This window comes from Borostomias antarcticus, assembly GCF_949987555.1.
Source record: "Borostomias antarcticus genome assembly, chromosome: 16".
Lineage (NCBI taxonomy): Eukaryota > Metazoa > Chordata > Actinopteri > Stomiiformes > Stomiidae > Borostomias > Borostomias antarcticus.
The window spans coordinates 15,392,827-15,405,326 of NC_140249.1; the positions used below are offsets into that span (position 1 = coordinate 15,392,827).

At 47.1% G+C, this 12,500-nt stretch overlaps 1 protein-coding gene across 1 annotated transcript in view; it reads left to right on the forward strand.

The window, feature by feature from the left end:
- brsk2a (BR serine/threonine kinase 2a) overlaps nucleotides 1–12,500 on the forward strand; it is a gene marked incomplete at both ends in the record, with an annotated part of 149,315 nt that overhangs the window by 82,126 nt on the left and 54,689 nt on the right. Inside the window, 3 exons of the mRNA XM_084451316.1 lie at nucleotides 8,373–8,406; nucleotides 9,122–9,190; nucleotides 11,095–11,241. Coding sequence (XP_084307442.1) covers nucleotides 8,373–8,406; nucleotides 9,122–9,190; nucleotides 11,095–11,241 — 250 coding nt within the window. The remainder of the gene's footprint in view (nucleotides 1–8,372; nucleotides 8,407–9,121; nucleotides 9,191–11,094; nucleotides 11,242–12,500) is intronic.

Sequence of the window (12,500 nt, forward strand, 5' to 3'; positions counted from 1 at the left end):
ATCCTTCCTTTCTTCCTTCCTTCCATCCTTCCTTCTTTCTTTCTTTCTTTCTTTCTTTCTTTCTTTCTTTCTTTCTTTCTTTCTTTCTTTCTTTCTTTCTTTCTTCCATCCATCCATCCATCCATCCATCCATCCTTCCCTCCTTCCTTCCTTGCATCCTTCCATCCATCCTTCCTTCCATCCATCCTTCCTTCCATCCTTGCTTCCTTCCATCCTTTCATGCTTCCTTCCTTCCTTCCATCCATCCTTCCATCCATCCTTACTTCCTTCCATCCATCCTTCCATCCATCCTTACTTCCTTCCATCCATCCTTCCATCCTTCCTTCCTTCCTTCCTTCCATCCTTGCTTCCTTCCTTCCATCCTTGCTTCCTTCCTTCCTTCCATCCTTCCTTCCTTCCATCCTTCCTTCCTTCCTTCCTTCCTTCCATCCTTCCATCCATCCTTCCATCCTTCCATCCTTCCTTCCATCCATCCTTCCATCCATCCTTCCTTCCATCCTTCCTTTCTTCCTTCCTTCCATCCTTCTTTCTTTCTTTCTTTTTTTCTTTCTTTCGGGCGGAGTATCGCCACCACGCCACAGACCCCACAACTCAGCCCCTGATTGAGCTAGAGACACACAGTCTTCACCAGTGCGTGCAAGGAGACTGCCCGGAGGTCTTCATGGTGGAGTCAAGTAGGTGGCCCGGAGAGGGGTACACTGTCCCCGACTGGCTCTGACCTGAGGGGATGGAGTCTCACCGCCACTATCCACGCCACGGGCCCCACAACTCAACCCCTGAGTGGGCTAGAGACACAGTCTTCATTGGTGGATGCATTGAAATTGCCCAGAGGTCACTGTACTGTCCCCGACTAGCTGTGACCCAAGGGGGCGGGGCCTAACCAGCACGCCACTATCCACGCCACGGGCCCCACAACTCAGCCCCTGAGTGGGCTAGAGACACACGGTCTTCACCGGTTGATTCAGGTAGGTGGCCCGGAGAGGGGTACACTGTCCCTGACTGGCTCTGACCTGAGGGGGCGGAGTCTCACCCCCACGCCACTATCCACGCCACGGGCCCCACAACTCAGCCCCTGATTGGGCTAGAGACATATGGTCTTCACCGGTGCGGGCGGGTAGGTGGCCCGGAGAGGGGTACACTGTCCTCGACCAGCTCTGACCTGAGGGGGCTGAGTCTCACCACCATGCCACTGTCCACACCACAGACCCCACAACTCAGCCCCTGATTGGGCTAGAGACGCACGGTCTTCGCCGGTGGGTGCCTGGAGATTGCCTGGTCCGTAGTAGTTCTAGCAGTAGCTGTTACATACAACTGCAGCAGCTAGCCCACCTCACATTTTCTCCAGGAAATGTTCTTTCTAGTTACGATTATTTGTTTCACAATGGTAATTGTGATTAATATTTCAAAGTAATAGCTTTAGCTCTGCACAGTTTGCATATTATCTGCTGGGCTTGAGCGACATCATCTTTTTCGTAACCAAAATGCTCCCAAATCACAGATGTTGATCACTTTCTTGCTACTAACTCACTGACCTCGTTTTCGCTCATTTTTTCACTAATCACGGCTGTAGGTACTCTTGTGACACTTGTCTTGACCTACTGCTATCTGTCTTCTCAGTGAAATTGCTGCACACAGCGGACTCAGCGGGAACGCATGTGATTGGTCAGACAGCATAAGCGCCTGTGATTCGTCCGTGTAGTCCTAGCACACTCAATTCAAAGCAAAATTATTAATCACATTAATTGAGGCCTTTTGCGATTAGTTAATCGCGGAGGTCATAATCGCGATTTCGATTAATTCATGATTAATTGTGCAGCCCTAACCAACGGTATCATAGACATTCCTAGCAGATAATGCAACATTTAGGTATCAGTCCCCATAGGTATCATTTAAGTATCATCAGCATCTTTGACCATATATACCGTGAATTCAAGTCTGTGATTTTGTAGCCTCTGAATGTGGTGGTTACAGACGCTGTTATTTTGAAAGACTCAATTGACAAGCATGCATTGTGTGAAACTAAACTATCGGGGGGAGGTACAGTAAAGTCGGAATTCGGCAGAAAAACTGCCGTAGCCATCATTGTCTCTCGTCATCATCATCATCAACCTTTACTTTACTAGGCAAGTTAATTAAGAGCAACTCTTATTTACAATAACGGCCTAGCAAACATTTTTCATTCAGAACATTTGTCAGACCCTGTATCTAGCTACATTTGCTATTGAAGTAAAACAGAGACAATGATAAAATACTGTGCAATTTGGAACGTGGAATCAAGGATTTACAGGCACCGGTGGGAGTGAGTTTCCATCGGTTGCTGGAACACCGTAAAAAGTCCAAAGAACTCAGGTGAATGAAACATCTGTGCGTCGGCTGTCATCTTTTGTGTGAGAGTGTGTGATCGCATATTTTTCGTTTTGTTGAACTAACTTTATAGGGCAGGCTAGAGCTAGAGGGTTAGCATGGTTAGAGCTAGAGGGTTAGCATGGTTAGAGCTAGAGGGTTAGCATAGTTAGAGCTAGATGGTTAGCATGGTTAGAGCTAGAGGGTTAGCATGGTTAGAGCTAAAGGGTTAGCATGGTTAGAGCTAGAGCGTTAGCATGGTTAGAGCTAGAGGGTTAGCATGGTTAGAGCTAGAGGGTTAGCATGGTTAGAGCTAGAGGGTTAGCATGGTTAGAGCTAGAGGGTTAGCATGGTTAGAGCTAGATGGTTATCATGGTTAGAGCTAGAGGGTGAGCATGGCTAGAGCTAGATGGTTAGCATGGTGCATTCCAGTCCCCGTCCTCCTAGACGTTGTTGTTGTTGTTGTTGTCCTTGTTATTTTGCTTCCGGGGATTTATCGACGCGTTTCGACACGGCAGATCCCTGGAAGTGCAGACTTTGTGAACATGCTTTGTTTACATGGAGCAACTATATTCAAGGAAACCACATTGTTCTTTATTGTTTTGTGGGTGTCTAGTTGTTGAGCCTAATGTTGTTCTAGGGTGGAATTCTCCTTTAAGATGCAATACAACACGTTAACTCCCTGCATGAGAGAGAGTGAGAGAGGGAGAGAGAGCAAGAGAGAGAGAGAGAGAGAGAGAGAGAGAGAGAGAGAGAGAAAAGGGGTGGATTGGAGTTAGAGAACAGTACAGTAATGTACAGTAATGCTATGATACAGGTGGAAAGGGGAAAGTGTCATTTTAATACCTTCATCAACACAAAGTCTTCATCAACCATCAAACAGGAGAGTACTGGAGCACAGATAATCTTCAAAAACCTTATTCTGTGCTCAAGCCTCAGGCGTTTCGACAACACAGTCTCTTTCTCTGACTTCACAATGCCTCTGGGAATTTATTTAGAAGAATTGCTTCTTAAACTCCACTTACACCATTTCCAAGACGATTCTAGCATTCACCAATGTTCTCACATGTGGGAACTAAGAACAGAATCTACGAACACGGAAGAGCAATCTTCCGAAGAGTTCTGTCATTCCCGATGCCCCTGGTCCAACCGTGTGCCCTTCTCTGGAGGTCAAGCATTTTATTGATGTTACAAAACATGACAGGTTGAGTTCGGTCAATAGATTTTCGTTTGGACATGCTTGACAGCTGTGTGTTTTATAGCCTACATTTTTGTAGACTGTAGGCTGTTGTATATTGTATATCACTTCCACATTGTACTTCTCACTGTCCTGTCTCACTGGTTTTATTGCCAATGCACAAAGGCAGATTCCTCGGAGGAAGCTAACTTGGGTAAATAACATTTTGATTTTGATTGCCCACGCTGGATTCGACCTGCAGTCTTCTGACTTGCCAACATCCCTGACACAACCCCCACCTAAACCATTACTCTATCGAAAAGTTGGCGAGTCGAGGGCGCAGATGACCAGTACTCATACTGAGAAGTGACATCTGTGCACTACCCTTTAGTCGCATGTCCTTATATGAGGCTAGCGGGGAGTTTACCTATGCTAATTCGGATGAGCAGCCACGCGTGTTCAATTAGCGAAACCATGGGATTCATCATTATGAGAAATGGTTTAGAGAAGGCAAGTGCGAACTCATCCAGCGATTTAGAGAAGGCAGGTGTGAACTCATCCGGCGGTTTAGGAACACGTCGTGAATCAGACAGGAGCTTTCTTTAGAAACGTTCTTAGGAAGAAATTTACAGTAAGAGCGGAACTAAGGATGATATTGGTGAATGAGGCCTACTGTGTTCCACCAAATATGGGGGGTTATTTAAGAGGATCTGTGTGGTCCAATACGGTCCTGTTTGGTGTTGCATTGGTCCCTGTCTGAGAGTACCAGTCCTACTGCAGGTTTTTAGCTGTCGTAGGACTGCCTCAAGTTTGGACCTCCTCATCAATCCTCCATTTTCTTTTTCCCAGAAGCAGCGTGCTTTCTCACTTTTGTGTGAGGATATAGCAGAACAGGGGAGCTGGACCTCCAGGCCTCCTAGACCTCTCGCTGTAGACAGGAACCTCTCGCTGTAGACAGGAACCTCTCGCTGTAGACAGGAACCTCTCGCTGTAGACAGGAACTTCTCGCTGTAGACAGGAACCTCTCGCTGTAGACAGGAACCTCTCGCTGTAGACAGGAACCTCTTGCGGTCAAGTTTTCCAATCTAGCGAGCCACAGAGAAAAGGCCTGAGCAGATGAAAGAAGAGTGGTATATTCAGACCTGAGCAGATGAAAGAAGAGTGGTATATTCAGACCTGAGCAGATGAAAGAAGAGTGATACAGTAGGACCCCACTTATCCCAACCCAACGGGACCGAAGGTCGTTCGTATCTCTGAAATGACCGGATGACTGAAACTTATGTTAAAATGCACCAAATTCAATAAGTGGTATACTTGTTTCATATAGACTCATAATAGACCAATAAAGACCCTTAATTACTTGTGAAAATGCATCAAATTTGCAATCAAATAGCCAACTAAACTCATATAGCTTAGCCTATAATAGGCCTACAGTAGCCTATAATAAAATAACCGAATTTCCACTTGAGTGCGTGCTTTGATCAAATACAGTACTTTATTCTCAAATGAGGCATACGCTGCATCGATAGGCTACTGTATTCACAGAATAAAATGGTATAGCCTAAAAACAACCCAACATTAGAACAATTAGAGCAAATGATAATCAATAAATAAATAAATAAATGAAATGACAGACAAGTTGTCATGTCTTAGGCTATTGTACCCTAAAAGAAAGTCTCTAAAACAACCGATGTAGGCTAACATGGCCTAGGCTGTAGGCTATTATTTAACAAATACAGTAGGTCTAGTAGTCTAATCTACATGCCCACAACACGTCTGTATTCCTGAAGTCCATTAACTGGGAACGAAAAATGACTCGATGCTCCTCTGCTTCAGGTTGCTGACGCGCTTTCTGGCTACCAAGGAATGCAGCTCTCGCGCAGCAGACTCGTTTGCGTTTTATGCTCGACATTAGAGTAACAAAGAAATGAAACGTGACAGTAGGCTACAGCCTACAGGCAACATGTAGGTCTAAATACAGTTCTGTTTTTATTCACAGTTGGATACAGTACTGTAATGAAAATCCCACCAGTAACCAGATAGCAGGCTAAAAATAAAAAAAGTTTTTTAAGCCTGTCCAGTAGACCGGGAGGTTCGGATCTCTGAAGTTCGGATGAGTGGGGTCCTACTGTATATTCAGACCTGAGCAGGTGAAAGAAGAGTGGTATATTCAGACCTGAGCAGATGAAAGAAGAGTGGTATATTCAGACCTGAGCAGATGAAAGAAGAGTGGTATATTCAGACCTGAGCAGATGAAAGAAGAGTGGTATATTCAGAGCTCTCTGGCCAAGAGGGACTGGACCCCGGGAATCAGCAACACAGCTTGACTTTGCACTGACTCTATTGTGAGTGAGTTAGCAAGACAAGGGAGATAGCATATAGTTCTCCGGTAGAACCATCACAGTATAATATTGCCGAATGAAGATTCAACCTCAAAACCAAGGCCAGCTATTTCAGATACTCCCATGTTGTTTACCTGTGGTTGTCTGGCTGTTTATAATGAATTTATTCTCACCCCAGCTCCTGCCTGGGTAAGTGTGCATGTGTGTGTGTGTGTGTGTCTGTGTGTGTGTGTGTGTGTGTGCGTGCATGTGTCTGTGTGCGTGCGCGTGTGTGTGTTTTGGCTTGCGGGCGGCTTAACTAGCATCTATCTCCAGCAGGCTCTCTTGTCTCATTTGCATAATGCGGCACGACACCTGCAATCAAGAAAGTCGTATTTGCATCGGCGCCCGTTTGAACTCTGGCTGCCGATAGGCTGGCGGCGGGGGGTGGGGGGTTTGTTATTGTGGTTCTTCTGACAGCACTTCAGGACGCAGAGCTGTCAAGGCCGGCGTGCTCCGGCACGCCAGACATCAAGCCTGCTAATGGAACCGCTGTTTACAGGCCTGTGATTGGCTCTCGTTAGATCTGATATCCCACTACCACGAGATCCTAATCAGAAACAGCGGAGGGTGGTTGGGGGCAGAGGGGTGTGGGGGGGGGGGGGGGTGACGAGGGTAAGCTGACTGTTTGAAGAGACTGCCTCCGTGTCCGCTTGTCCGCTCGACTCTGCGTCGGGGGACGCTAACGCGCTCTGAGCGCCCGGCGCCGCGGACGACCCCTCCCCTTCTCCCCGGTAGAGTCCCACGCTGCACTCACTCACGTGCTCCTCGGACAGTCCAACTCCCCCGGTCGGGAAGTCGTCCTTCTGACGTCGGTGTGTCCATGAGCTTTTATTAAGTCGTAATATGGGAACATGCTACAAAAAAGATCATGTTTTTTATTGCCCAGGGCAATAAATGATGCCACAAGTCGATAAGTCGTGTACCAAAATCTTCGGCGACTTGTTGTCCCGCTCATACGTTCATGTGAATTTTCCCAGGCTGGAACTCGTTTTTCTGATTATTCCGACACCACATGAATACAGCAACATTCATGCTAGCTAGTCTGAGGATGTAGGATTGTTTGGAATAAGCCCCTCATTAGCACCGCTCAATTCCAGCGGCACCAATCAGATTCGATCCCCCGACACTATTCTGTAAGGTCAGCGTTGATTAAAAAAAAAAGAGAGAAAAAAAAAGAAAACCTTTTTGATTGGTTTAAAGAAATAAAGCGTTTTTCAGCCCCGCCTCCCCATCTCAGAATAATGATGGGTTGCAGCCAGACCTTTGCTCCAATGTTAAAACGAAGAGGGGCGATACGTCTGACTATGTGAGACCAACAGTGACCTGAAAAGATAGATAGATAGATGGATAGATAGATAGATAGATAGATAGATAGATAGATAGATAGATAGATAGATAGATAGATAGATAGATAGATAGATAGATAGACAGACAGACAGACAGACAGATAGATAGATAGATAGATAGATAGATAGATAGATAGATAGATAGATAGATAGATAGATAGATAGATAGATAGATAGATATAGAGTCTCAACGCCAGACCCATGAGAGTTCTTTCGCTGATACACTATGTAAGCTACGCTAACTATGCTACGCTCTCTCTGGGTCTGGGACACTTCATGCAAACATCTGCTCTTCAAATCCTGCCAATTCATTGGTAGTGCCAGAATTCCGGCAACACCAATCATTAATGACTTTCGCCATCGGGCGTTCCCACCCATAGATCTGCCCCACCCAGCTAGCCTCGGCTAGCGTCTCTCATTTGCTGCTACGACTTGTCACTCCATTTTGATAGATACTAGATAGATACGTTAATGAAAGGCCAGATCTCTCATCTATGCTGTGTGAAAGACATTGCTTTAAGACCATCGCTGAATGAACGACAACCTCGAGCTAAGGAGCCACTATAGAAAGGGTGCATTCTGGTAGTTGTGGAACGAGGGCGCGGTCTTGATGGACCGTACAGAGAGAGAACAGACTGACGCTCCGCACGCTGTGGGTCACGGGGGAGGAGGCGCACGCCGGCTCCATCAATCTTCATAACATCGAGGCGTCAGTCTAGACATCATCGGCGCGGCTGTCAGACGGTCCAGGTGGCCCAGAGTTTACTGGTTCTGCCCGGCAGCTGCTGTGAGCCGGCGCCCTTGAACAAATATTGACGTCTACATCAACAGGGACACGCGATACACGTACAGCCAGCTGGCTGTCCGGAACATACACCAAACATACGATACGTGAACAGCTGACGGTCCTAAGCGTGTATCAAACATACATGAACAGCTGACGGTCCTAAACATATTTCAGACATATGATACAGTACATGTACATCTGGCCCATCCTGAAAACACACCACGCATACAGAAAGAAGCTTGGAATGATCCTGAGCTAAGCCGTGCTGAATACTTTTCTCTCTCTCTCTCTCTCTCTCCTCTCCCACTCTCTTCTCTCTCTCCCTTCCGGGTCAGATCTCCACACTACGCCTGTCCAGAGGTCATCAGGGTGAGTCTGCTCCCTCCGCATCCCGAGATTACTCCACGACACTCCTGCCCGTGATCGACCTTCAGTCTCTCCCTCCTTCTCTAACTCTCCCTCTATTTCTCTCCCCCTCCCTCTCTCCCTCTCTCTCTCTCACTCTCTCTCTCTCACTCTCTCTCTCCCCCTCCCTCTCTCACTCTCTCTCCCTCTCTCTATCCCTCTCTCTCTCTATCCCTCTCTCTCTCCTCTCACTCTCTCTCTCTCTCTCACTCTCTCTATCACTCTCTCTCTCCCCCTCCCTCTCTCACTCTCTCTCTCCCTCTCTCTCTCTCCCCCTCCCTCTCTCACTCTCTCTCCCTCTCTCTCTCCCCCTCCCTCTCTCCCTCCCCCTCCCTCTCTCACTCTCTCTCCCTCTATCTCTCCCTCTCTCTCCCTCCCCCCCTCTCTCTCTCTCTCCCTCTCTCTCTCCACTTCCCTCTCTAACTCTCCCTCTCTCTCTCCCCCTCCCTCTCTCCCCCTCCCTCTCTCACTCTCTCCCTCTCTCTCTCTCCCTCTCTCCCCCTCCCTCTCTCTCTCTCTCTCTCTCTCTCCCTCTCCCGCTCCCTCTCCCTCTCTCTCTCCCCCTCCCTCTCTCACCCTCCCCTCTCTCCCTCCTCTCTCCCCTCTCTCTCCCATTCTCCTTCCCTCTCTCTCTCTCCCTCTCTCTCTCTCTCTCTCTCTCTCTCTCTCTCACACTCAGGGGGAGAAGTATGATGGAAGGAAAGCAGACGTGTGGAGCTGTGGTGTGATCCTCTTCGCCCTGTTGGTGGTGAGCATCGCCCGACCCCCGCCGCGCTCGATCCGGAGGCGCCGGGACGGAAGCGTCCGCCCCTTAACGCCGTCCGACGTCGAATAAAGCACGTTACGGCTGCGACCGCTCAGCTCGGCAGCGCACAGGCCTATCCTGTCCTCAGCTCCGTAGCGGTTCCTCCATGTTCCTCCTGCGAGTGCGGTTCAGACAGCCAAGCTACAACTAAGAACCCAGAATAAAGACCTACACTGACACGGCTGCCCTCTGGTCACAGGTCACAGGTCACAGACCCCAGGCGCCGCTTTTTTTCATTTCCACCTTCTGACTAGTGTTTCAGGCGGGATCCCGGGATTCCCGGCATCGGGACCCGCCTTCCTGGAGGTTGTTTTTTTGGGATGGAAATGTAACCATTGTTGCATTACAAGTACGCCCCAAAAATCTGCAGCTGCTCTACGCGGCTCTTGGCACTATTCAGCCAACGTCTGTAGAAGCCGAGCGAGCCTTCTCAGTGTGCGGACAGTTTGTCACTAAGCTTAGAAACCGGCTGAGTGACCGCTCCATCAATGCTCTTTGCTTCCTCAAGTCCCACTTTATCAAACAGAGGAAAGTGAAATAGCCTAATCGAGATGAGATAGGAATTTGGTTCATTTAAATGTTTAGGCTTAGGCCTAGTGTAGCCTACAATGTAAGCGCAAGGGATTTTTTTTTTTCACATAGCCTACTTTTAAATTGTGAATTTGAGCTCTTTTTCGTTTTCACATGTTGATTTTTATAAATACAACTTTTAATGTGATACATGATTATACAATATCACTATTCTTTTGCATTTATTTGTCTACATAAGATAAATCCAATTTTAAAAAGCACTTCCAATTTCTACGGGAAATCCCGGGATGACCCGGGAAGAGGTCAAAAAATTCCTGGGAATTAAAATTGGCTAAATCCGGGAAAATCTGAAACACTACTTCTGACCAACAGCTGCTCTTCTCTTTTTTGTAGCTGAGAGAGAGGGGGGTACAGAGAGGGAGGGAGAGAGAGGAGGGGGGGCGGAGGTAGAGAGAGGGAGGGAGAGAGAGAGAGGGAGGGGGGGAGCACCATTTGTCTTATTATTTGAGACGTTCGTCCTCCTCAGCAGTTGATGCTGCAGTTGAGAGCTCCACTCTTATCTTCTGCTCCAGAGCATAGCTACTCCATCTCTCTCTCTCTCTCTCTCTCTCTCTCTCTCTGTCTAGTGCGTTCCTCCTCTTCTCTCTGAAGCTGTCATCTATCAAACAGCCACATCTGCAGGGTGTCAGTCTGCCTGATGAATGTCTGTGATGTGGGGGTACGAGAGAGACAAGCTCCCTGAGGGGTGCTGGGTAATTATTACAAACAGCCTTTTCTCTGCGTATGGCTGTTTATTATTTCACTGGCATCAAGTTTGGAGGCAATTCCCTCTAATTGGACTGCTGTAGTTTTGCAGGAAGACCTGTGGCGTCAGACAGAGCTCTCTCAGGGTGGTTAGTTAGTTCGGATTTTTCTTTTGGTCGTTTTTCTTTCTTGACGTTGTTTCCGTGTGATTTTAAATGAAAGGGATGTAATAAAGCTTGATCTCGCCATCTCTCCACTCCTCTCCACTACTCCTATCTCTCTCTCTCTCTCTCTCTCTCTCTCTACCTCTCTCTCTCTCTACCTCTCTCTCTCTCTCTCTCTCTCTCTCTCTCTCTCTCTCTCTACCTCTCTCTCTCTCTACCTCTCTCTCTATATCTCTACCTCTCTCTCTCTCTATCTCTACCTCTCTCTCTCTCTGTCCTTCTCTCTATCTCTTTCTCTCTCTCTCTCTCTGTCCTTCTCTCTCTCTCTCTGTCCTTCTCTCTCTCTCTCCCTCTCTCTCTCTCTCTGTCCTTCTCTCTCTCTCTCTGTCCTCTCCTCCCCCTCTCCAGGGAGCCCTGCCGTTTGATGATGACAACCTGAGGAACCTTCTGGAGAAGGTCAAGCTGGGCGTCTTCCACATGCCCCACTTCATCCCGCCGGACTGCCAGAACCTGCTGAGGGGCATGATCGAGGTGGACGCCGCCAAGAGACTAACGGTCAGTCACTAACAGCTCTGCAACTCCACGAAACTGGGATTAACGGTCAGATTAAGTTGAGGTCAATTAATCTCTAGTTCTGCTGTTGGTGCTCATGAGCAAGAAAAAGGTCCCGAAAAATAGTGTGTAGCGTCAGGCTACAGCTTCATTGGACCAAATTGTTTCTCAACGGTGATTGGTCAGTTCAAGCACTTGGACCCGCCTCCCAGGCACCGACAAACTATTGATTCAAATCAAAACAAAAAACTGAAAAGGGTAAGAAAGTCATTTGGATTGTTGATTACGATCACACTGTTTCTTTCGAAAGATCAGGATTCAACATCCTAAAGTCCCCATTACAGCACATGGCCTTGGCTACTGACCAAGATGCCATTTATTATTGAACATTATATTGACCATATACAGTAATTTACTGCTCAGGGAGTCAGGGAATCCTGTAGGCCTACTCCGTTGACTGTCAGACCGGCGGCCATTCTGAAGGCACTGATATCCATACGCCCAATTAGCCTCTCGCCAAAGCTGCAAGCTTCCAGCATTCATTGGATTTATGTCTAATGGGGAAAGCATATTTTTCTGTCCCGGGAAAAAAAGAGTGCCGGCCCATGTGAACATTTTACTGTCCTGGACAAACGGGATAAATTCCGATCATTATATTATAATATAATATTATAGGTCAGTGGAGGCTCGTCCATTGACAGACAGTCCTCCTCAGTTTTTGGAGAGACGAGAGGGATTAAAATATAAATATATGAATTTATTTATTCATAATTAATATTATCTCAGTTTTGTTCATAAAGCAGGTTTTCCCTATGGATAAAAACCCATTATTGAAATTCTAAAGCTCCAACAGTGACATCTATAACATGCAGCTGGAGGACCCATAGATATCTATGGAAGGGAGGCTAGCCTTTTTTTCTTGTTAATTTGGGATTGGCCGAAACGCTGAAAAATTACCGCAAGGGAGGACAGTACTCCGGCCCTGTCTGAACAGGATTCAGATATTGACATTTTGTTAGTCCAATCACATTCCAGATTCCATATTTACCACAGTGAAGGCCGATTGAGTCGGCGTTGATGTCTGTGTTTCTCTTCCCTGTGCCATTGGAGACTTTTTGTGTGTTCGTAGCTCCATAATATAAGTATTATGGGACATATTATACATCAAACTGTTCGTCTATTTGTCTTGATTCTAGCCATCTAAATATCCAAGCTGACATAAATACTTTTTGATCTAGAGCCGTTTGAACATGACAGTTCCA